This window comes from Gobio gobio (assembly GCF_949357685.1).
Source record: "Gobio gobio genome assembly, chromosome: 23".
NCBI lineage: Eukaryota > Metazoa > Chordata > Actinopteri > Cypriniformes > Gobionidae > Gobio > Gobio gobio.
The window spans coordinates 43188937-43216028 of NC_137119.1; the positions used below are offsets into that span (position 1 = coordinate 43188937).

At 40.5% G+C, this 27092-nt stretch overlaps 1 protein-coding gene across 9 annotated transcripts in view; it reads right to left on the minus strand.

Annotated features, from left to right (window-relative positions):
- LOC307119820 (uncharacterized protein) overlaps window positions 1–27092 on the minus strand; it is a 152505-nt gene that overhangs the window by 41445 nt on the left and 83968 nt on the right. For 7 of the 9 annotated variants that reach the window (XR_013815681.1, XM_079806393.1, XM_079806396.1 and 4 more), the window contains one exon: window positions 22000–23208. The exons of the other annotated variants lie outside the window; for them this stretch is intronic. Coding sequence is in view for 6 of the 7 variants with exons in the window: in XM_079806393.1 (XP_079662519.1) it covers window positions 22000–23208 (1209 nt within the window). In the remaining variant the exon portion in view is untranslated. The remainder of the gene's footprint in view (window positions 1–21999; window positions 23209–27092) is intronic. 9 annotated transcript variants of the gene reach the window in all.

Consider the following 27092-nt stretch of genomic DNA (forward strand, 5'->3'; position numbering starts at 1 on the left):
TTTTTGTGATTTTGGGGGTATTAATGAAAATGGTAATATATTTACCTCTAAAAGTACCATATTTTTTATGTAAAATATACTTATTTTATGTCATATTTAATTTTTCTTTAACTTCAGTATGAAAAAAAACATATCAGCAAGTCCAGAGAGCCAAAACCTAAAAATGTGGTGACTTTGGTGACATCTGGTGACCTATGATGGTATTAATTTATTTTTAAAGCTACAATATCAATAGCCAGTAGATGGCGATAGAACTCAATGGCTGCATATGGGCTGAACTCTGTAAACCAATGTTTTAACACTTTTTTTTTTACTTTTTTATTTTAAAAAATTGCCCAGTTATTGGTTCATTTAATTCCTTGTGTATGTGTGAGTGACTGTTTTTTATTTGACAAAAAAACAAAAATAAAAACTTATAGGCTCATTCAATGGCTTTCAATGCAATGCTTTTGTGGATGTGTGTGTTTGAGTGTGTGTGTGTGTTTGTGAATGCGAGTGTTTGCCAAATTGAGAATGTTGTATAGGCTCTTTGTGTTTTCAGGGGGCAAAATTAGGAAAAGTAGCCGAGTCTTGTACCGCTCAGATTAAAGGATTAGTTCACTTTTAAATAAACTTTTGCTGATAATTTCCAGCAGTATTTATGCTATTATTTTACCTCTTATCAGACGAACATGATCATCTCTGAGCTCAGCCATAACTTCCGCTAAGTGAGGTCAAAATACGATCGTGGTCATAGATATATCAATCGTAGATGCCTCATTCTACTGATCCGTGCAGGCACTAATGAGGCATCTACGTATATATCTATGACCACGCTCGTATTTGACCTCACTTGCCGGAAGTTATGGCGGAGCTCAGAGATGATCACGTTCGTCTGATAAGAGGTAAAATAATAGCATAAATACTGCTTGGTTTCTCTCAGAAACTGATGGTTTGCCTAGATCAGACCCTTATTCATCATCTGGTGTCGTTTAAAGCCCTTTGAAGCTGCACTGAAACTTTCATTTGGAGCCCATTGAAGTCCATTATATGGAGAAAAATCCAGGACTGTTTTCATCACAAAATCTTGGAGGACATGGGGGTGAGGAAATTATCAGCAAAAGTTTATTTAAAAGTGAACTAATCCTTTAAGGAAAGTATTTTTAAAAAACAGAAAATTATTTTGTCCTCATTTGTCCAGAAGACGGCTTTAGGGTTAATATGTGAAGCTGCTTTAAAACAATCTAATAAAAATGATTGGTCAAGGAATAAAATGCACAGGTTCACTCGAACAGACACTATTTCGTCTCATTGGTGAATCTGCGCTTGCACAGTTCAGAAGTGCTTCAGGTCTGTGTGTCCGTGAGGTTTACTGAGTGCTCGTCCACTGAACGCGTCACATCAACAGAGACACTGTAGAGATGATCTCAGCTGACCCCAGACCAAACCCACCGGCCCCTTACATAAGCAGAGCAGTGAGACGCCTGTCTGTCTGAACCAGGAGGACACGCCCGTGTGCTCCATCTGCCATCAATAATGCATGGGGGAAACTGGCCCTCTTAAAGGGGTCATGACCCAGCCTCCTGGGTCAGGCGTAGGGATGAAACGGTATAGAAATTTCACATCACGATTATAGTGACCCAAATTATCACGGTTATCAATATTATCACGGTTTTCTTCAAATGAGATGAAAGTGTTCAAAAAGAGCAGATGCACACACTTAAAACATCTCAACAAGTTTTATATTTGAAAATCAACAAACAACAAATAAATCAAGCAGCTCTAAGCACTTTTTTAAGCTAGATTCTATTCTGTGGGATTTCCTTCCTTATAATGGCCGTCGTCAATAGCAATGCATAACACATAAATAATAATAATTTGGTGTAAATATAATCTCTAATATTATCTCTGTAAATATATTCTCAAGCAATATTCTCATCAGTTTTCTATCAGCTATGACGCATTAAAATCTAGCATATTTTGAGTATCCTAGTGAAATAATGCATAACCATATTTTCATATGATTTGACAGTTTATTTTATTAAATATCAAACAATCCAAAAAGGTGTGCATCATAGCTGACACCTAGATGAACACTTTACAGCTGGTTTTATGACTGTACGTCATTCTCTTCAAATGCTATTGAAGTTAGAGACGTGTTTACCAATGTATGTAACTTTAGAGACGCTCCCTAAATTCATGAATCTCGAATGTAAAGCCAGCGTTATGCCAGTCATATCAGATGCGCTGTGACAACCCAGTGTTTGGGTTACACAGATCCTGGGTCAGACGTAACAACCCAGTGTTTGGGTTACTCAGATCCTGGGTCAGACGTGACAACCCAGTGTTTGGGTTACACAGATCCTGGGTCAGACGTAACAACCCAGTGTTTGGGTTACACAGATCCTGGGTCAGATGTAACAACCCAGTGTTTGGGTTACACAGATCCTGGGTCAGACGTAACAACCCAGTGTTTGGGTTACACAGATCCTGGGTCAGATGTAACAACCCAGTGTTTGGGTTACACAGATCCTGGGTCAGACGTAACAACCCAGTGTTTGGGTTACACAGATCCTGGGTCAGACGTAACAACCCAGTGTTTGGGTTACACAGATCCTGGGTCAGACGTAACAACCCAGTGTTTGGGTTACACAGATCCTGGGTCAGACGTAACAACCCAGTGTTTGGGTTACTCAGATCCTGGGTCAGACGTAACAACCCAGTGTTTGGGTTACTCAGATCCTGGGTCAGACGTAACAACCCAGTGTTTGGGTTACTCAGATCCTGGGTCAGACGTAACAACCCAGTGTTTGGGTTACACAGATCCTGGGTCAGACGTAACAACCCAGTGTTTGGGTTACACAGATCCTGGGTCAGACGTAACAACCCAGTGTTTGGGTTACACAGATCCTGGGTCAGACGTAACAACCCAGTGTTTGGGTTACACAGATCCTGGGTCAGACGTAACAACCCAGTGTTTGGGTTACACAGATCCTGGGTCAGATGTAACAACCCAGTGTTTGGGTTACTCAGATCCTGGGTCAGACGTAAAAACCCAGTGTTTGGGTTACACAGATCCTGGGTCAGACGTAACAACCCAGTGTTTGGGTTACACAGATCCTGGGTCAGACGTAACAACCCAGTGTTTGGGTTACACAGATCCTGGGTCAGACGTAAAAACCCAGTGTTTGGGTTACACAGATCCTGGGTCAGACGTGACAACCCAGTGTTTGAGTTACACAGATCCTGGGTCAGATGTGACAACCCAGTGTTTGGGTTACACAGATCCTGGGTCAGATGTAACAACCCAGTGTTTGGGTTACACAGATCCTGGGTCAGATGTAACAACCCAGTGTTTGGGTTACACAGATCCTGGGTCAGATGTAACAACCCAGTGTTTGGGTTACTCAGATCCTGGGTCAGATGTAACAACCCAGTGTTTGGGTTACACAGATCCTGGGTCAGATGTAACAACCCAGTGTTTGGGTTACACAGATCCTGGGTCAGACGTAACAACCCATTGTTTGGGTTACTCAGATCCTGGGTCAGATGTAACAACCCAGTGTTTGGGTTACACAGATCCTGGGTCAGACGTAACAACCCAGTGTTTGGGTTACACAGATCCTGGGTCAGACGTAACAACCCAGTGTTTGGGTTACTCAGATCCTGGGTCAGATGTAACAACCCAGTGTTTGGGTTACACAGATCCTGGGTCAGACGTAACAACCCAGTGTTTGGATTACACAGATCCAGGGTCAGACGTAACAACCCAGTGTTTGTGTTACACAGATCCTGGGTCAGACGTAACAACCCAGTGTTTGGGTTACACAGATCCTGGGTCAGACGTAACAACCCAGTGTTTGGGTTACACAGATCCTGGGTCAGACGTAACAACCCAGTGTTTGGGTTACTCAGATCCTGGGTCAGACATAACAACCCAGTGTTTGGGTTACACAGATCCTGGGTCAGACGTAACAACCCAGTGTTTGGGTTACACAGATCCTGGGTCAGACGTAACAACCCAGTGTTTGGGTTACACAGATCCTGGGTCAGACGTAACAACCCAGTGTTTGGGTTACACAGATCCTGGGTCAGACGTAACAACCCAGTGTTTGGGTTACACAGATCCTGGGTCAGACGTAACAACCCAGTGTTTGGGTTACACAGATCCTGGGTCAGACGTAACAACCCAGTGTTTGGGTTACTCAGATCCTGGGTCAGACGTAACAACCCAGTGTTTGGGTTACTCAGATCCTGGGTCAGATGTAACAACCCAGTGTTTGGGTTACACAGATCCTGGGTCAGACGTAACAACCCAGTGTTTGGGTTACACAGATCCTGGGTCAGATGTAACAACCCAGTGTTTGGGTTACACAGATCCTGGGTCAGATGTAACAACCCAGTGTTTGGGTTACTCAGATCCTGGGTCAGATGTAACAACCCAGTGTTTGGGTTACACAGATCCTGGGTCAGATGTAACAACCCAGTGTTTGGGTTACACAGATCCTGGGTCAGACGTAACAACCCAGTGTTTGGGTTACTCAGATCCTGGGTCAGACGTAACAACCCAGTGTTTGGGTTACACAGATCCTGGGTCAGACGTAACAACCCAGTGTTTGGGTTACTCAGATCCTGGGTCAGACGTAACAACCCAGTGTTTGGGTTACTCAGATCCTGGGTCAGATGTAACAACCCAGTGTTTGGGTTACACAGATCCTGGGTCAGACGTAACAACCCAGTGTTTGGGTTACACAGATCCTGGGTCAGACGTAACAACCCAGTGTTTGGGTTACTCAGATCCTGGGTCAGACGTAACAACCCAGTGTTTGGGTTACTCAGATCCTGGGTCAGATGTAACAACCCAGTGTTTGGGTTACACAGATCCTGGGTCAGACGTAACAACCCATTGTTTGGGTTACACAGATCCTGGGTCAGACGTAACAACCCAGTGTTTGGGTTACTCAGATCCTGGGTCAGATGTAACAACCCAGTGTTTGGGTTACACAGATCCTGGGTCAGACGTAACAACCCAGTGTTTGGGTTACACGGATCCTGGGTCAGATGTAACAACCCAGTGTTTGTGTTACACAGATCCTGGGTCAGACGTGACAACCCAGTGTTTGGGTTACACAGATCCTGGGTCAGACGTGACAACCCAGTGTTTGGGTTACACAGATCCTGGGTCAGACGTAACAACCCAGTGTTTGGGTTACACAGATCCTGGGTCAGACGTGACAACCCAGTGTTTGGGTTACACAGATCCTGGGTCAGACGTGACAACCCAGTGTTTGGGTTACTCAGATCCTGGGTCAGACGTAACAACCCAGTGTTTGGGTTACACAGATCCTGGGTCAGTCGTAACAACCCAGTGTTTGGGTTACACAGATCCTGGGTCAGACGTAACAACCCAGTGTTTGGGTTACACAGATCCTGGGTCAGACGTAACAACCCAGTGTTTGGGTTACACAGATCCTGGGTCAGACGTAACAACCCAGTGTTTGGGTTACACAGATCCTGGGTCAGACGTAACAACCCAGTGTTTGGGTTACACAGATCCTGGGTCAGACGTAACAACCCAGTGTTTGGGTTACACAGATCCTGGGTCAGACGTAACAACCCAGTGTTTGGGTTACACAGATCCTGGGTCAGACGTAACAACCCAGTGTTTGGGTTACACAGATCCTGGGTCAGACGTAACAACCCAGTGTTTGGGTTACACAGATCCTGGGTCAGACGTAACAACCCAGTGTTTGGGTTACACAGATCCTGGGTCAGACGTAACAACCCAGTGTTTGGGTTACACAGATCCTGGGTCAGACGTAACAACCCAGTGTTTGGTTTACACAGATCCTGGGTCAGACGTGACAACCCAGTGTTTGGGTTACTCAGATCCTGGGTCAGACGTAACAACCCAGTGTTTGGGTTACACAGATCCTGGGTCAGTCGTAACAACCCAGTGTTTGGGTTACACAGATCCTGGGTCAGACGTAACAACCCAGTGTTTGGGTTACACAGATCCTGGGTCAGACGTAACAACCCAGTGTTTGGGTTACACAGATCCTGGGTCAGACGTAACAACCCAGTGTTTGGGTTACACAGATCCTGGGTCAGACGTAACAACCCAGTGTTTGGGTTACACAGATCCTGGGTCAGACGTAACAACCCAGTGTTTGGGTTACTCAGATCCTGGGTCAGACGTAACAACCCAGTGTTTGGGTTACACAGATCCTGGGTCAGACGTAACAACCCAGTGTTTGGGTTACTCAGATCCTGGGTCAGACGTAACAACCCAGTGTTTGGGTTACTCAGATCCTGGGTCAGACGTAACAACCCAGTGTTTGGGTTACACAGATCCTGGGTCAGACGTAACAACCCAGTGTTTGGGTTACACAGATCCTGGGTCAGATGTAACAACCCAGTGTTTGGGTTACACAGATCCTGGGTCAGACGTAACAACCCATTGTTTGGGTTACACAGATCCTGGGTTAGACGTAACAACCCAGTGTTTGGGTTACTCAGATCCTGGGTCAGACGTAACAACCCAGTGTTTGGGTTACACAGATCCTGGGTCAGACGTAACAACCCAGTGTTTGGGTTACACAGATCCTGGGTCAGACGTAACAACCCAGTGTTTGGGTTACACAGATCCTGGGTCAGACGTAACAACCCAGTGTTTGGGTTACACAGATCCTGGGTCAGACGTGACAACCCAGTGTTTGGGTTACTCAGATCCTGGGTCAGACGTAACAACCCAGTGTTTGGGTTACACAGATCCTGGGTCAGTCGTAACAACCCAGTGTTTGGGTTACACAGATCCTGGGTCAGACGTAACAACCCAGTGTTTGGGTTACACAGATCCTGGGTCAGACGTAACAACCCAGTGTTTGGGTTACACAGATCCTGGGTCAGACGTAACAACCCAGTGTTTGGGTTACACAGATCCTGGGTCAGACGTAACAACCCAGTGTTTGGGTTACACAGATCCTGGGTCAGACGTAACAACCCAGTGTTTGGGTTACTCAGATCCTGGGTCAGACGTAACAACCCAGTGTTTGGGTTACACAGATCCTGGGTCAGACGTAACAACCCAGTGTTTGGGTTACTCAGATCCTGGGTCAGACGTAACAACCCAGTGTTTGGGTTACTCAGATCCTGGGTCAGATGTAACAACCCAGTGTTTGGGTTACACAGATCCTGGGTCAGACGTAACAACCCAGTGTTTGGGTTACACAGATCCTGGGTCAGACGTAACAACCCAGTGTTTGGGTTACTCAGATCCTGGGTCAGACGTAACAACCCAGTGTTTGGGTTACTCAGATCCTGGGTCAGATGTAACAACCCAGTGTTTGGGTTACACAGATCCTGGGTCAGACGTAACAACCCAGTGTTTGGGTTACACAGATCCTGGGTCAGACGTAACAACCCAGTGTTTGGGTTACTCAGATCCTGGGTCAGATGTAACAACCCAGTGTTTGGGTTACACAGATCCTGGGTCAGACGTAACAACCCAGTGTTTGGGTTACACGGATCCTGGGTCAGATGTAACAACCCAGTGTTTGTGTTACACAGATCCTGGGTCAGACGTGACAACCCAGTGTTTGGGTTACACAGATCCTGGGTCAGACGTGACAACCCAGTGTTTGGGTTACACAGATCCTGGGTCAGACGTAACAACCCAGTGTTTGGGTTACACATATCCTGGGTCAGAGGTGACAACCCAGTGTTTGGGTTACACAGATCCTGGGTCAGACGTGACAACCCAGTGTTTGGGTTACTCAGATCCTGGGTCAGACGTAACAACCCAGTGTTTGGGTTACACAGATCCTGGGTCAGTCGTAACAACCCAGTGTTTGGGTTACACAGATCCTGGGTCAGACGTAACAACCCAGTGTTTGGGTTACACAGATCCTGGGTCAGACGTAACAACCCAGTGTTTGGGTTACACAGATCCTGGGTTAGACGTAACAACCCAGTGTTTGGGTTACACAGATCCTGGGTCAGACGTAACAACCCAGTGTTTGGGTTACACAGATCCTGGGTCAGACGTAACAACCCAGTGTTTGGGTTACACAGATCCTGGGTCAGACGTAACAACCCAGTGTTTGGGTTACACAGATCCTGGGTCAGACGTAACAACCCAGTGTTTGGGTTACACAGATCCTGGGTCAGACGTGACAACCCAGTGTTTGGGTTACTCAGATCCTGGGTCAGACGTAACAACCCAGTGTTTGGGTTACACAGATCCTGGGTCAGTCGTAACAACCCAGTGTTTGGGTTACACAGATCCTGGGTCAGACGTAACAACCCAGTGTTTGGGTTACACAGATCCTGGGTCAGACGTAACAACCCAGTGTTTGGGTTACACAGATCCTGGGTCAGACGTAACAACCCAGTGTTTGGGTTACACAGATCCTGGGTCAGACGTAACAACCCAGTGTTTGGGTTACACAGATCCTGGGTCAGACGTGACAACCCAGTGTTTGGGTTACACAGATCCTGGGTCAGACGTGACAACCCAGTGTTTGGGTTACTCAGATCCTGGGTCAGACGTAACAACCCAGTGTTTGGGTTACACAGATCCTGGGTCAGACGTAACAACCCAGTGTTTGGGTTACACAGATCCTGGGTCAGACGTGACAACCCAGTGTTTGGGTTACACAGATCCTGGGTCAGACGTAACAACCCAGTGTTTGGGTTACACAGATCCTGGGTCAGACGTAACAACCCAGTGTTTGGGTTACACAGATCCTGGGTCAGACGTAACAACCCAGTGTTTGGGTTACACAGATCCTGGGTCAGACGTGACAACCCAGTGTTTGGGTTACACAGATCCTGGGTCAGACGTAACAACCCAGTGTTTGGGTTACTCAGATCCTGGGTCAGACGTGACAACCCAGTGTTTGGGTTACTCAGATCCTGGGTCAGACGTAACAACCCAGTGTTTGGGTTACACAGATCCTGGGTCAGACGTAACAACCCAGTGTTTGGGTTACACAGATCCTGGGTCAGACGTGACAACCCAGTGTTTGGGTTACACAGATCCTGGGTCAGACGTAACAACCCAGTGTTTGGGTTACACAGATCCTGGGTCAGATGTAACAACCCAGTGTTTGGGTTACACAGATCCTGGGTCAGACGTAACAACCCAGTGTTTGGGTTACACAGATCCTGGGTCAGACGTAACAACCCAGTGTTTGGGTTACACAGATCCTGGGTCAGACGTAACAACCCAGTGTTTGGGTTACACAGATCCTGGGTCAGACGTAACAACCCAGTGTTTGGGTTACACAGATCCTGGGTCAGACGTGACAACCCAGTGTTTGGGTTACACAGATCCTGGGTCAGACGTAACAACCCAGTGTTTGGGTTACACAGATCCTGGGTCAGACGTGACAACCCAGTGTTTGGGTTACACAGATCCTGGGTCAGACGTAACAACCCAGTGTTTGGGTTACACAGATCCTGGGTCAGACGTGACAACCCAGTGTTTGGGTTACACAGATCCTGGGTCAGACGTAACAACCCAGTGTTTGGGTTACACAGATCCTGGGTCAGACGTGACAACCCAGTGTTTGGGTTACACAGATCCACCAGCACAATGTAATTGACATTGTACAGTTTGCATTGTAAATTAATAGTAAAAAACTACTTAAAATAAAATATAAAAAATAAAATAAAAAAGTCTTGCTGAGAGGAATTTAAACCTCATATAAATATAAATAATAAAAAAATATAAATAAAATAAATACTTTAATAATAATAATAATATAATAAATAATAAAATACTTTAGTAATAATATAAAAATAACTTATTTTTAAATAATAAATACATAAATAAAAACTACATTTTAAATTACATATAAATGTATTATGTGTCAGTTTTGTGTCAAAGAAATAGTCTCATTTAGAAAAAAAAAATTAAAAATCAAATATATTGAATTTAAAAAAAAATATGCAACACTTCACCTTAAGTTAATTAACATGAATAATGAGCAATATTTCTACAAATATTTTTTAAATCAATGTTAATCTCAACATCTACCAACACATTAATGCAATCAAAAGTTGTATCTGCTAATATCAGTCAATGCAAATGAACATTTTTAACTAATATTATTAAAGGTTTGAGAACAAATGAGCCAAACGTTCCGCCTGTATATACAGAAAGGAGCCAATGAGAGCCCACATACGGCCTGACCTACATGTGTGTGTAGCGTCTCTGACCTGAATGTGTGCTTATGTAGGATACAAGGCTCCAAGCGACTTTTGCAACGCTGCCGAAAAGGCCACGATTGAACACAGATTGAAACGGACAAATAAACGTCAGCGCTGAGTCTGCTGAAGCATGCACACTTTAATTACACCACAAGATTTCCCTTCTCCTAGTCAACTTATAGAAGCAGCAGAAAAGGGGACATAAAAAGAACAAAGAGCTGCATTCCTTCAGCGGAGCGGCGAACACATTCATCAGTGTGACAGTGAACACACACACACACACACACACACACACACACAGGTGGTCAAAAGAGATGAAGTCGGGAACATAGTCGAGTTATCTGGCTTTGAGACCGTCTACCCAGATGCTATTTTTAGCACATCGCCCCTCCTCCTCCTAAGAGCCAACATTGTTTCCTTGGTAGCCCTGCTTCCTTAGGTCTCCCGGGCAACTGCCTCCCGTCGCCATGGCAACAGGAGCCTCGTCAACGAAGGGTCCGCATGTCCAAAAATACAGCATTAATAATGTTTGGAAAAGCCAGAGGTCCAGTGTCACTTCAGTTTGTTTATTTCATTTCACACAATCTATTAAGCGTTTATTTAGTGAAGGTTAGCGATAGAGGGCCGGCGTTATCCTCGCTAGAAAATTCCATCACTAAAAATGGCAGAACTTTACACTGCAAAAAATGCTATTTTTGTCTTGTTTTCAGTCCAAATATCTAAAAAATCTTACATTAAGAAGCATTTACTAGACAAGCAAAAGTTTTTGTCTTGTTTTGGGGGAAAATAACTCAAAATTAAGGGAGTTTTTGCCTAAAAAAAAGCAAAATAATCTGCCAATGGGATAAGAAAAATAATCTTGTTTTCTGTTTGAATGAAGATTATTTTGTTTATCCCATTGGCTGATTATTTTGCTTTTTTTTAGGCAAAAACTCCCTTAATTTTGAGTTATTTTCCCCCAAAACAAGACAAAAACTTTTGCTTGTCTAGTAAATGTTTCTTAATGTAAGATTTTTTAGATATTTGGACTGAAAACAAGACAAAAATATTAAGTAAGAAAAGCATTTTTTGCAGTGTAACGTTAAGCCACTTTAACGGTGACCTGATCTACTACACTGCAAAAAATGCTTTTCTTATTTAGTATTTTTGTCTCGTTTCTATTCTAAATATCTAAAAATTCTTAAATCAAGATAAATTTACTAGATAAGTAAAATGACGCAAGATATTTTTTCTTGTTTTCTGAGAAAAAAACCCAAATGAAGTGAGTTTTTGCTTGAAACGAGTACAATTATCTGTCCATGGGGTAAGAAAAATAAGCTTTTTTTCAGTTTGAAATCTTGTCTTTTTAATCTTGAAACAAGCTTATTATTCTTGTTTCAAGCAAAAACTCACTTCATTTTGGGGTTTTTTTCTCTCAGAAAACAAGAAAATATATCTTATGTCATTTTACTTATCTAGTAAATTCATCTTGATTTAAGAATTTTTAGATATTTAGACTAGAAACGAGACAAAAATCAGAAAAGCATTTTTGCAGTGTAACGCTTTAGGTTTGAGACGTGTCTTTTGGTTGTGTCCGACTGATGCTCTGAGACTCAGTCTCTGCCAAAGGCTTTACAGCCGCTCATCCGGTCACACAAACACACTCGTTCTCTGCTATGATGAAGTCAACTCTGGTTAAATATATCCTGTGGATGACGTTCAATAGTTCGTCTGAACGGGAGACGGATCAATTCAGTCGCAGTCACAACATTGTTCAATCGTTCAATGCTGCTATTAATATTCTCAAATTCTCCATCTATTTACTGTCACTACTGAGAGTTCATCAAACGCCAAGATCTTCTAACAAAACATCATTTAAAACAGATGTTGGAATGCTTTGAGGAGCACAACAACGAATTTGAGGCGTTGACTTGACCTCCAAATTCCCCAGATCTCAATCCAATCGAGCATCTGTGGGATGAGCCGAACAAACAAGTCCAATCCATGGAGGCACCACCTCACAACTTACAGGACTTAAAGGATCTGCTGCTAACATCTTGGTGCCAGATACCACAGCACACCTTCAGGGGTCTATTGGAGTCGACGGGTCAGCAAAAGGGGTCATAATGTTATGCCTGATCAGTGTATAGTAAAGTGTAATTTATTCCAGTGATCAAAGCTGAATTTATCATCATTACTCCAGTATGAAGAGACGAGAATAGTTTTTGTGCGCAAAAAACCCTAAATAACGACTTATATAGTGATGACTATTTCAAAACACGGCATCATGAAGCTTTGAAGCGTTATGAGTCAGTGAGTCGATTCAGCAGTTCAGAGCGTTATTAATCAGTGAGTCGATTCAGCGGTTCAGAGCGTTATTAATCAGTGAGTCGATTCAGCGGTTCAGAGCGTTATTAATCAGTGAGTCGATTCAGCGGTTTGGAGCGTTATTAATCAGTGAGTCGATTCAGCAGTTCAGAGCGTTATTAATCAGTGAGTCGATTCAGCGGTTCAGAGCGTTATTAATCAGTGAGTCGATTCAGCGGTTCAGAGCGTTATTAATCAGTGAGTCGATTCAGCGGTTTGGAGCGTTATGAATCAGTGAGTCGATTCAGCGGTTCAGAGCGTTATGAATCAGTGAGTCGATTCAACGGTTCAGAGTGTTATGAATCAGTGAGTCGATTCAGCGGTTCAGAGCGTTATGAATCAGTGAGTCGATTCAGCGGTTTGGAGCGTTATGAATCAGTGAGTCGATTCAGCGGTTCAGAGTGTTATGAATCAGTGAGTCGATTCAGCGGTTTGGAGCGTTATGAATCAGCGAGTCGATTCAGCGGTTCAGAGCGTTATGAATCAGTGAGTCGATTCAGCGGTTCAGAGTGTTATGAATCAGTGAGTCGATTCAGCGGTTCAGAGTGTTATGAATCAGTGAGTCGATTCAGCGGTTTGGAGCGTTATGAATCAGCGAGTAGATTCAGCGGTTCAGAGCGTTATGAATCAGTGAGTCGATTCAACGGTTTGGAGCGTTATGAATCAGTGAGTCGATTCAACGGTTTGGAGCGTTATGAATCAGCGAGTCGAATCAGCGGTTTGGAGCGTTATGAATCAGCGGTTTGGAGCGTAATGAATCAGCGATTCGGATCGCCAAAGTCGCGTGATTTCAGCAGTTTGATCCTCGAATCATGATTCGACTCACTGATTCATAACGCGCTGAACCGCTGAATCGATTCACTGATTCATAACTCTGAACCGCTGAATCGACTCGCTGATTCATAACATTCTGAACCGCTGAATCGACTCACTGATTCATAACACTTCAAAGCTTCATGATGCCGTGTTTTGAAATCGTCATCACTATATAAGACGTTATTGAGGGTTTTTTTGCGCACAAAAACTATTCTCATCGATTCATAAAGTTATTTTAGAGCCGCTGTAGTGAGATGGACTTTGTAACTTTAGTCTTTAGTGTCTTTTAAGGGTCTTGAGAGTGTAAAGTTGAGCCAATGGAGGCCTTTCAGAGCCATCGGGTAAATGCAAATGTATGTATATGAAAAAAAAAAAGTTGTCTCTTCTGTTACACATAGGTCTACTTCAAGACATATCGTAGATCAAAATGTCTGGCAATGTGATGTGACACGTGATGCTAACGGCTAGAACGGCTGAGAAAAACAAAGAAAAGTAGAGGCGCCACATAAATCTTCTAGGGCTTTTAAGACCTCAAAGAGGGAAATGTTGATTATTAAAACCTAAAATGAATTTCATCCGCAAAAGTATTGTTCAAAAAAGTTCAGTCTAATGAAATCAACTCTTGAACAATGGAAAGAACAAAAAATAATGAAAGAAATAAATCACTGCAGACTAACAGAAGCTGGACTGAAATGCTTCATGTCAGCGGGGGATATGGATTTTTATAATGCATAATATCATATTAGCTGGATTTCTGACTGTGCATCGGTGAACAGAGGGTAATTATTCTGATGATCTCAGCTGTTCTCCAGCAACTGTTGCAGAAACCGGCCCCAGGCTGCCTCATTTACATATCTGCATAATTAAGACATTTGAGGAGGAATGCTGTCAGTGATGAAATGATTGAACAAGTCACATGGCGTGCAGCACTTATGCCCACTTTCTCAGCATCTGTCCTTGTTACTATGGAAACATGGGCTGCTTTTCAGTCGCCGTGGCAACGAGACAGTCTCCACGCCCTCCCTGTGTTTACAGCAGTCGATGCTTTGACCTTTAGCGCTCCATCATTCTGCTGGTCTCAAACGCACCAATCAGAACCTCTGACTGGCCGACTCCATCTGACTCACGCAGAACAGCGATTGGCCAACTGATCGCTTCACCGTGATTGAATGACGCTCAGCGATCCGGCTAGATGCTAATTCATTCCTAGCAGCATTCGTTTTGTGTTATAAACATCCTGACAAAATCCACAAATCTAATGACACCAACATGAACATATAATCACAATAAATAATAAATACTTTTATTCGGCAAGGACGCAGCAAAAGTGACATTTAAAATGTTACAAAAGATTATATTTCATATAAATGCTGTTCTTTTGAACTTTCTAATTCTCAAATAATCCTGAAAACTAAAATATATCACAATTTCCACAAAAATATGAACACTGATAATAATCATAAGTGTGTGTTGATCATCAGATCCTCATATGAGATGATTAGTGAAGGGTCATGTGACTCTGAAGACTGGAGTAATGATGATTTGATCACACTTTACTATATATTCACATAGAGAACAGATGATCTACATTATAATAATATTTCACATTTTTACTCTATTTTTGATCAAATTAATGCAGTCTTGGTGAGCAGAAGAGACTTATTTCAATAACATGAAATCTTACCAGCCCCAAACATTTTGTATATAAAAGTATAGTGTATATGTACAATATGAATAAATTAAATCAATTTCAGTAGTTTGAGTGAATGATTCAATGATTCACTCAAGACTTCACTTGTTTCATTACTGGATGAATCAGAGTTTTTGAACAAATCTCTTGAGTGAATGATTCAATGACTCACTCAAGACTTCACTAGCTTTCATAAAAGTGTGTTTATCCATCATAAAAGTGCATCTATCCATCATAAAAGTGCATTTATTATAGACTAGAATAACTCTCTTCCGGCGGTCAGTGGTACGCAAGTCGACTTGTGGCAAAAGAGTGACCCGACGCGATGTACAGGAGCATCTCAAACTTTGACGCCTCTCGTGGATAGGGCTGGGCAACAAGAAGAGTTATTTTAGTATATAAAGTATATTGTGTATATATCTTACACAAATGCGCCACTTCGCTTCAAAAGGCCTTTATTAACCCCCGGAGGCGTGTGGAGCAGTTATTTGATGGATAGATGCACTTTTATGATGGATGGATGCACTTTTATGATGGATAGATGCACTTTTATGATAGATAGATGCACTTTTATGATGGATAGATGCACTTTTATGATGGATGGATGCACTTTTATGATGGATATATGCACTTTTATGATGGATAGATGCACTTTTATGATGGATAGATGCACTTTTATGATGGATGGATGCACTTTTATGATGGATAGATGCACTTTTATGATGGATAGATGCACTTTTATGATAGATAGATGCACTTTTATGATGGATGGATGCACTTTTATGATAGATAGATGCACTTTTATGATGGATAGATGCACTTTTATGATGGATAGATGCACTTTCATGATAGATAGATGCACTTTTATGATAGATAGATGCACTTTTATGATGGATAGATGCACTTTCATGATAGATAGATGCACTTTTATGATGGATAGATGCACTTTTATGATAGATGGATGCACTTTTATGATGGATAGATGCACTTTTATGATGGATAGATGCACTTTCATGATAGATAGATGCACTTTTATGATAGATATATGCACTTTTATGATGGATGGATGCACTTTTATGATAGATAGATGCACTTTTATGATGGATAGATGCACTTTTATGATGGATGGATGCACTTTTATGATAGATGGATGCACTTTTATGATGGATGGATGCACTTTTATGATAGATGGATGCACTTTTATGATGGATAGATGCACTTTTATGATAGATAGATGCACTTTTATGATGGATAGATGCACTTTTATGATGGATAGATGCACTTTCATGATAGATAGATGCACTTTTATGATGGATGGATGCACTTTTATGATAGATGGATGCACTTTTATGATGGATAGATGCACTTTTATGATGGATAGATGCACTTTCATGATAGATAGATGCACTTTTATGATAGATATATGCACTTTTATGATGGATGGATGCACTTTTATGATAGATAGATGCACTTTTATGATGGATAGATGCACTTTTATGATGGATGGATGCACTTTTATGATAGATGGATGCACTTTTATGATGGATGGATGCACTTTTATGATAGATGGATGCACTTTTATGATGGATAGATGCACTTTTATGATAGATAGATGCACTTTTATGATGGATAGATGCTCTTTTATGATGGATGGATGCACTTTCATGATAGATAGATGCACTTTTATGATGGATAGATGCACTTTTGTGATGGATGGATGCACTTTTATTATGGATAGATGCTCTTTTATGATGGATAGATGCACTTTTATGATGGATATATGCACTTTTGTGATGGATATATGCACTTTTATGATGGATAGATGCACTTTTATGATGGATAGATGCACTTTTATGATGGATATATGCACTTTTGTGATGGATATATGCACTTTTATGATGGATAGATGCACTTTTATGATGGATAGATGCACTTTTATGATGGATATATGCACTTTTATGATGGATGGATGCACTTTTATGATGGATAGATGCACTTTTATGATGGATAGATGCACTTTTATGATGGATAGATGCACTTTTATGATGGACAGATGCACTTTTATGATGGATAGATGCACTTTTATGATGGATAGATGCACTTTTATGATGGATAGATGCACTTTTATGATGGATAGATGCACTTTTATGATGGATATATGCACTTTTATGATGGATGGATGCACTTTTATGATGGATAGATGCACTTTTATGATGATAGATGCACTTTTATGATGGATAGATGCACTTTTATGATGGATATATGCACTTTTATGATGGACAGATGCACTTTTATGATGGATAGATGCACTTTTATGATGGATAGATGCACTTTTATGATGGATATATGCACTTTTATGATGGATGGATGCACTTTTATGATGGACAGATGCACTTTTATGATGGATAGATGCACTTTTATGATGGATAGATGCACTTTAATGGACTTCAAAAAAGAAACAGCCATTCACTGCCATTATAAATCTTGGAAGAGCCAGGACATGTTTTAATATAACTCTGATTGTGTTCGTCTGAAAGAAGAAAGTCATACACACCTAGGATGACTTGAGGGAGAGCAAATCATGGGCTAATTTTCATTTTTTGGTGAACTAACCTCAATATGCATGGCATTATAATGTTATCTACTAAAACTAAAATTAAAACAACGGGAAAAATCCTTAACAGGTAGAAAAAAAAACATCTTAAGCATGCAGAATACTGTAAATGGACATTTTTTTTGTAATTGCGCCTTTGAACGATTACATAATTGTCGGTAATTGTAATAACGATTAGAAATGCGATGAATTGTGCAGCCCTAACATAACGCAGACTAGCACCTGAAGCACATCAGATTCACCAGTCAGAGAAACAAGTGAACTCAAGTGTTCATTTTTTTTCATAACAAGCGTCTGTCTGGACAAAAGGAGAGCTGAGTCACTCTCGAGCGTGTGTGTGTGTGTGTGTGTGTGTGTGTGTGTGTGTGTTAGCACTCCACCATTCATAACAACACATGTCACAATCAACAGCGTCTCACGGATTCACAAGAGCACAGACACACATCACGACCCAAAACAATCAAGAAGTTCACAGGATGTCCTCAAGGCTAGAGAAAATCTCAACAATACACTAATATAACAAAGAAAATATGATTCATATTGCATTCAAAAAATTATTTTTCGATGCGGTTCACTTTATTTAAGCAATTAATCTTGATTTAACGCAATTATATCAGGTTTCTGGTTCATATGCAATTGATTCATGTTAAACTGACTTAAAACCGTTACTCTTTGACATAACTTGATGTTTTCATTTTGAAATAACAAGTAACCCAATCAAACAAGACTTTCACTTCCCATCATGCTTTGCAAAGGGGCTGAATTCGGAAAGTAAATGTTTAAATAAAGTGCAATTTGATGCATTTTTAACCAGATGAGAAAATGGAGAAACTTTTTAATACTTAATGTTTTGTTATGTTGGTGTTTTTGGAGGTTATTGTGGTGAAGTGTAGAGCGTGTGCTTGGGCTGAGGACCAGCTAATAACAAATCAAGTTGTTTTAATATTAAAAAACATCTACTTTGGCCATGCCATGGATGTAACATAACCATCTTCTGGCTAGCCAATAAAATCTTGTAAGAGGTTATGTAAATGTTGGAAAAATAGCATTTCACTAAATAAAAATAATCTTTTTTATTATATTCATTAAACTTAATAGTTTTGGACAAAATTAATAATTGATTTAACTAAATGACATTGAATTAACCTTATGTAACTCAAAAAAGATGCAAATGAGTTTAACGGAAATGTCATGTTTAATCTAATTTGTGTTCAAATAACATGATAAAGGTTGGTTGACTTGTTTTGTTTAGATGGAATATAAGTGGCATGATTAAATCATGTTCATCTAATGAATGATTTATTTGAGTGTGTGTAAGCCATGTGTGTATTTTACAGACACTTCTGTTCTGTCACTCTTTAACTGATTATGTTAAAAACATTCCCTTTCTATTACAGTATTACTGCAGGCAACCGAACATGAAGTAAGAGAATTCACTCCAATGTGATATTTGACACTGAGCGTTCACAATTTTCTTATTTCCAGCTCATGCGCTCATAGTACAACAAACACGCCGTACATTACGGGACACTGTCATTAATTTGCATTGCATGTTGGGAAGTCTGACACCAAAAGCTGATGTCCTGTCTCCTGGAGTGTATAAGTAGCTCCTTCGGTGACAGAGTCCCTCCCCGCTGGAGAAAGAGCCGAAAATTACAGAGAACTAAAAGAGACAGCTGTGTCAGACGCGCCCAAACACACACACTCTAATAAAGGCGCTACACACACAGAATCTAAAACCGGCAATCTGCCATTTTCAGATGTACTACACTGTCTTTTCTGCAGATGTGTAGCTGAAGCTATGCTGAAGTCAAACAAACCCAGTTTACTTCTGCAATGTGACGCATTTCAGATAAAACAAGACAAACTGTAGACAAACCCAATACACGTACCTACAACTCAAATAAGTACAAAGTGCGTCATTTGGGACACAACGTGTGTCCTTCTCCTGCTGTTCATGACTCACAGCTATGCCTTCTGGGATTATGACAATATTCTATTTAAATACGACACATTTTACATTTAAAAACATAAATGCTTTACTGAAAACAGGCTAGTTTATGGAGATGCAAGGACTTTTTAAACCACATACAGGACTCTAGAGTGCGACCAATTTGGTCTCCTTTGACGGAACTCACACTCATGGTTGGATCATGTCGTGGTCTAGACCAATCAGAGACAGAGATGGGGCGTTTCTTTGCCTCTGATTGGCTGTGGTCCGGATATTCACTGCTCTGTGCTGTGTGATTGAAATTGCGACCTGAGCAGCATCAGAGAATCAGTTACGTCAATCAGCATCAGCAAAATAAACGCGACGCTGAGACAGTTTGTGAGTCCATTTCACTGAAGGTGTGTGTGTGTGTGTGTGTGAGCGCACGTGTGTGTGATATTATCAATTTTCTCACAATTGTAAGAAAAAAAAAAGTTTAGAGATAGTCGCGATGACTTTTTTTTATTTATTCTGTGGCGGAAACAAGCTTCCACACATTTGAGTTACTAATTACATTACAAAAAAAGTTGTAACTAAATGTATTAATAAAAAAAGTTGAAGTACTAATTAGGGATGCCACAATTCTCAATATAATATTGAACCGTTCGGTACGGCCTTCACGGTTCAATACGCGCTTGTGAATTGCGTTTTTTTCAGTTTCGCATTTAATTAATTATTTTTCTACAAATTCTATAATTTGCCTCCATCCCAATACTGAACAACGCAACATACACTCACATCACACGTCAGTGGTATAGTTATACTCACGGGATACTATAGATATTCACAATCAAAGTTCATTATTTGCATGCGTTTTAAAGCCTTGCCGGTTCATTCGCGTGCGCGGTTTTAACATGCGCTTTTCAGAGTGCGCGCACTAAACGCCTGTCAAACACGTGAATACTGAACTAAGTAGTCGTCTTACTGCGTTAATACTGTCAAATACACACAAGGTTAACATAAACACATTCGGTTATGTCTAAAGTGAAAGTAAAATCGCAATCGTGTCTGTATATGAGATGTGTAGAGGTCTTAAGCAGTGCAGAAGTGAACACGCGGTCCTTGAAGGGACAGTTCACTTCTAAAATTGTCATTATTTACTCAATCTAATATTGTTTCAAACCTGTATTCATTTCTCGATGACAGAATTTTCAGTTTTGAGTGAAATATCCCTTTAATGTTAATACAACAACAAGAGACAAAGAGAAAATCACTCACTGCTCTTGACTGAAGAACAAATACAGTAGCTAAGAATCAGTGTATATTTTATAGTGAAGTCTGTGAAGGGATTTATTTTTACATTTATTCATTCAATTTCATACTTAAATGCTGCTGTACAGCTCTGAGCTGCCAGTGTAAATCTTTATATATATTTATTTTATATTATCCAATACACTATAAGTGTACAAGGTTTTTTTTAAGTAAAGTTTTAAGTTTAAGTAAGGTTTTTCAATTATTTTAAGTAAAATAAAGAAAGAGTATTGCAATAAAAAAATAGACTTTTTTCTCTTTAACCTCTTGCGGTTCCTGTCGCCTAAGAATAGAATAACAAAAAATGTATGTGACAAGCCATCAGAACCGAAACGAACCGAAAACCGTGGGTAAAAACCGAGGTATGTATTGAAACGTGGACTAACTGTATTGTTGCATCCCTAGTACTAATATTACTAAAAAGCTGCAACGTCTGCTAACCACATATGACCTCAGACTGCAGAGCAAGTTATGAATAAAAAGTACAGGATGTTACACATCACGCCTTATTCACAACATAAAGAGACAACAAGAGGAGATGTTGACTTACCTAATTGGCGAGTTGAAACAGATGATGTCGGGGAACATAGAGGAGAAAGAAAAAAAAAGAGCATCACTTATAACTGTATTGCACTTTGTGTACATGCTTAAAGTGACAAGGGTGGTACATATTCACACTAATGAGTGCTAGAAGAGAAATGGGTGGTGGGAAACCGAGAGAGAAGATTGTCACTGTTAGGTGCCACCAGTACTAGTACAAGAAACAATCACAGAGTGGAGATGCAACATTGTGAGGGAACAACAACGCCTTCTGGAAAAACTGCAAACCAAAGCGTTTTGATTAGTTAGTACACCCTGGATCACAAGGTTAATTTGGGGGGGTGGGGAGGGATTCTTTCTTGTTTGCACAAGTCGGTCATTCATTGTGGAAGAAACACCCAAGCAAAACCAAGCCAACCCGCTTTGAGCGAACTCTAACCCTTGCGTCCAGCTGACGTGTTAGTTATTGGGGTGTGCAGTTTAATCACTCAAGCCCAGGCTTGGAATCCACACAGCCATGCATTAAGTGGATCCAGTTCCCAAACGTCCACAACAAACCTTCCAATGTGAGGGGCAGTCCTCCGGCTTGCTCCCGAGGTTCTGCAAAACTAGGGAAGAATGGCGGAGCGGACGGATTCAGACCGGAAATCTGGGGAGAGAGCAACTTTGCATCAGGCGAGGTTGGACTTTTTGATGAGGATGAACTGGACTTCCTGACTTGTTTGGTTTTTGGTTCCTTTGGGGCTTTGCTCTTTGGGGAAGGAACTGGGACTTGGGTCTCAAAGCCAACATCTTCCAGATCAAATGGTTGATTGTGGTTATTTAGAGACCACGCAGGTCCAGATGGAGAAAACGGCGGTGCTGAGATCAGGGCTTCCATCGGTGGTACAAAACAAGTGCTTCCAGGGGTGGAGGCTTTTGGTTCCTTCACTAATGCCTCCTGGGTGCCCAGGGAACCGGTGTAGGGGTGTTCTGGTCCAAACATGGCCTCCTCAAAACTTCCACCAGGAGAAGTTGGAGTGTCATCGAGGCTGAAAACAAGAGAATCAGCTTTGCCCAAAGGTGACTGAAGGTTGAAAACATCTTTCGTTTCCATGAGATCATGAAAAAAGGGGTGTTGACCGGGGGCTTGGCCGGGAAGTTTTGGGGAGGGAATTGCAGGTTCAAGATGTGTTGTGGAAGGCGGGGAAGTGGCTGTGAGAGACAGAAGATCTTGGGTAAGAGACAGAGGAATGAGACTCTCATCGGTGTAGTCCTCAGAAAACGATGCTAGACCACTGTCAACTCCAAGGGGTGATTGGGTCAAATCAGTTGCAAACTCCTGAGGCATAGAGGCCGAAGCAGGGACAAAGGGCTCCGCATGGATCGCCCATTCCTCAGGTATCTTCTTCCGGCTTTTCGGCTTCTTGGCTCTCCCACCGATGCGCCCGACATCTTCCCAGCCTCCGTCTTCCTTCTTCGGGGACGACTGATGGGGGCTCTCGGATAAAGTGCTTTCGCTTTGCATTTCCGCGTGGAAGTCGTAAACCTCGTCCCTGGGTCTCCGTTTTTTCTTCTTCTTTTCCTTTTTACGGTCAGATCCTTCACCTTCCCTCTCCTCAGCATCTCCCGCACCACAATCTCTCGGGGACCAATGAGGGTCGGCCGTGTCATTTGGGCTCTCTACCAGCTGACTGGCATGGCGACTGATAATGGTGGAGACGCTGGGTGTGAAGGGCAGGTCGGATGCAATTCCGGCCTCATCGGACCAGCGGTCACCAAAGACACCTCGTATATGGAGAAAAAAGGAAATTAGAGACGCACTAACTCCCTTTTTTGCTCTCTCACACATGCACAAAAGGCATTTGCCAACTTCTCAAATCACCCCTTACACTCTCAGACAGAAGAATATGATATTCCCTACAACCTGCAAAGATCTAAATCAGACAATTTAACCATCTTTTTGGGATGCTGGCCAATACAGTATTTAAATTATACTAAAATACACAATATAGTCAAAACTAGGGGTGTGCGATATTGACAAAATATTATATCTCTATATTTTCTGGGATTTTATCGATACATTGAATATTGATATTAGAAATGATTTTAAAAATGAAAAGATACTTAAATGTGAATTTAAAACCACCAGCAAGTCAGAACGAAGCATTTGAGGGAGTCATTGAATCATTAATTTAACCGATTCATTTAAACGGCTGATTCATTCAGGAACAAAACATTTGAGTGAGTCTTTGAATCAATCATTTAACCAATTCATTTAAACGGCTGATTCATTCAGGAACAAAACATTTGAGTGAGTCATTGAATTATTCATTTAACCGATTCATTTAAACGGCTGATTCATTCAGGAACAAAACATTTGAGTGAGTCTTTGAATCATTCATTTAACCAATTCATTTAAACGGCTGATTCATTAGGGAACAAAACATTTGAGTGAGTCTTTGAATCACTCATTTAACCAATTCATTTAAACGGCTGATTCATTCAGGAACAAAACATTTGAGTGAGTCTTTGAATCACTCATTTAACCAATTCATTTAAACGGCTGATTCATTCAGGAACAAAACATTTGAGTGAGTCTTTGAATCACTCATTTAACCAATTCATTTAAACGGCTGATTCATTCAGGAACGAAGCATTTGAGTGAGTCATTGAATCATTCATTTAACCAATTCATTTAAACGGCTGATTCATTAGGGAACAAAACCTTTGAGTGAGTCTTTGAATCACTCATTTAACCAATTCATTTAAACGGCTGATTCATTCAGGAACAAAACATTTGAGTGAGTCTTTGAATCACTCATTTAACCAATTCATTTAAACGGCTGATTCATTCAGGAACAAAACATTTGAGTGAGTCTTTGTATCACTCATTTAACCAATTCATTTAAACGGCTGATTCATTCAGGAAAGAAGCATTTGAGTGAGTCATTGAATCATTCATTTAACCGATTACACAATATATACACAATATAGTCAAAACTTGGGGTGTGCGATATTGACAAAAAATTATATCTCTATATTTTCTGGGATTTTATCGATAACAATAATTAGGTGGTATTTTGCTAAATGTGTTTATTGTGTTGGTCCCTTTGCAGGTTTAGGACTGCCGTGGACAACTGACCACTAAAGTTTTTGATATTCTTCATATTCTTATCAGTTCACAGCAGTGACAGAAATAATGTTTTGATGTTTTAAACATTGAATATTGATATTAGAAATGATTTTAAAAATGAAAAGATACTTTAAATGTGAATTTAAAACCACCAGCAAGTCAGTCACTGTTAATGAGCGAGTCATTGAGATTCAACCGATTCATTTAAACGGCTGATTCATTCAGGAACAAAGCATTTGAGGGAGTCATTGAATCATTAATTTAATCAATTCATTTAAACGGCTGATTCATTCAGGAACGAGGCATTTGAGTGAGTCATTGAATCATTCATTTAACCGATTCATTTAAACAGCTGATTCATTCAGGAATGAGGCATTTGAGTGAGTCATTGAATCATTAATTTAACCGATTCATTTAAACAGCTGATTCATTCAGGAATGAGGCATTTGAGTGAGTCATTGAATCATTCATTTAACTGATTCATTTAAACAGCTGATTCATTCAGGAATGAGGCATTTGAGTGAGTCATTGAATCATTCATTTAACCGATTCGTTCATCCAGGAATGAAACCGCTGTGTGTTGCTCAAAGACGCAAAACAGTCCTGTGGCTTTGTTTGGAACTATTCCCTTTGGCGAAATAGATCAAAAACAGGCAATATTGTGTCTAAAATGTAAGTCACTTAATATTAACTTCTTGTTTATTGAACGGTTGTATAAAATCAATAACACACGTGTAATCGTGCTGATATTCGGAGAAAAAAGGCACTCTTTGTGTGATATTGATAACTGTATTTAATTATATAAATATAAAAGACAGAGGTATTTTTTCCCCATTATCATGAATATTGAGGGCATTATAAATGCATAAATGAGTAAATCACGTAGTGTATGTGTGCGGACAAACGCATACACAACAATCACGAAATCATCGCAGACCCCTAGTCAAAACTATTGCATGAAACACATTGCCTTATTTAAGTTCTACAGTAAAGCAGTTCATTTAGTGATGTGGTAGTTGAGTTGATCATTTAAAATAAATGTAATTGCATTTCTTAAAATTAAGCTTTCATGACACTTTAAGATAAAGAAACCACAACAAACCGTAACTGATGTAAAATAATGATGAAGCAGTTCTAAAAAAGCTTGTTCTTAAAGGATTAGTTCACTTCAAAATGAACATCTTGGATGAGATGGGGGCGAGTAAATCATCAGGAAATGTTCATTTTGAAGTGAACTAATCCTTTAACAGGTATTGATGACTAATTTTTAATCTAAAATATCTAAAAATATGTGTATCCCAGAATGATCTGCTTGTGAAGCAACAATGAAATAACTTTTATAGATTGCATCTTGAACATGGACATCTTGAACAGATTTTTCACTTGTTTCAAGTATAGACAAGTTTCAAAATACCATCTAAAAGAACAAGTCTTGTTAATCTTATGCAATGTTGCTTTTCAAGTAAAATATTGTTTAACCCTTAAGCATCCTTCAAATTCACTACCCTTTCGTTACCCTCGTGGAGGAAAATATCCACTAAATTAAACTGCTGTAAAAATGTATCAGATAAATATTTTTTTCACATTTTTTTTGCATAAATCTATTAATCAACCTCAGTCCTGATAAAAAAAAAATCAGTATTCTTACTTTTTAATTGCCAATTTCATAAAGGATGTCACTGATTTGGGGGGGGGGACACACACACACAAAATAACTTATTTTCAATTTAAAATGTAATTGTGGATCGCTTTTAATCACAGTCTTAGACATTGGCCAACAACATTGGCTTTGATGCATTGGCTTTGTTAGTTTTTGTGCAGCATCAGATTTTAATTTCTTCTCCCTCATTTACTCCTCGTGGCTGTTTTTGCCCCATTGACTTCCATTATAACCACATTTTTTGATTGCAAAGCCATGACACCATATACTCATCCATTTTTGATTGTTGATGGTTTTCCCTGTTGGGAAGAGGTAAAATGTGTAATTTTTACAGTTGATCACCAGGTGGCACCATTAACCCTTTAGATAGGACTGTGCAAAAAAAGCTTAGTTTCTGGCTTTTCTATGGACTTTTCTATGGAGCATAACAGCATATTACTGAGAGTGTGAGTGTGAGTGTGTGTGTGTGTGTGTGTGTGTGTGTGTGTGTGTGTGTGTGTGTGTGTGTGTGGATGAAACGCACACCATAGTGGATGAAAACGTCCCCAGGGACACATAAGAGTTAAATGACTTTTAGATGTTTTTACTGAATAAACGTAAAGCTGTGTTGCTTCTTTTCTATCATAACTCAAGCATAACTCTGTACGCTCTCCTCTATCAGAAGCAGAAATAATGATTGGTGAGGATTTATGAGACGACTCCTCGTAAACTAAATGTCTGGACACCAGATCTCACACCTGACTGACCGAGATATCTTTGACTGGGAAGATAATGTGTGTTTTGTGCGAAACAGATACAAATATTGAATCAAATTCAGTCAGAGTTTGTCCATCTGGGCGATTTAACGATTGATAATGGAGTTAATGTGACTCTGCA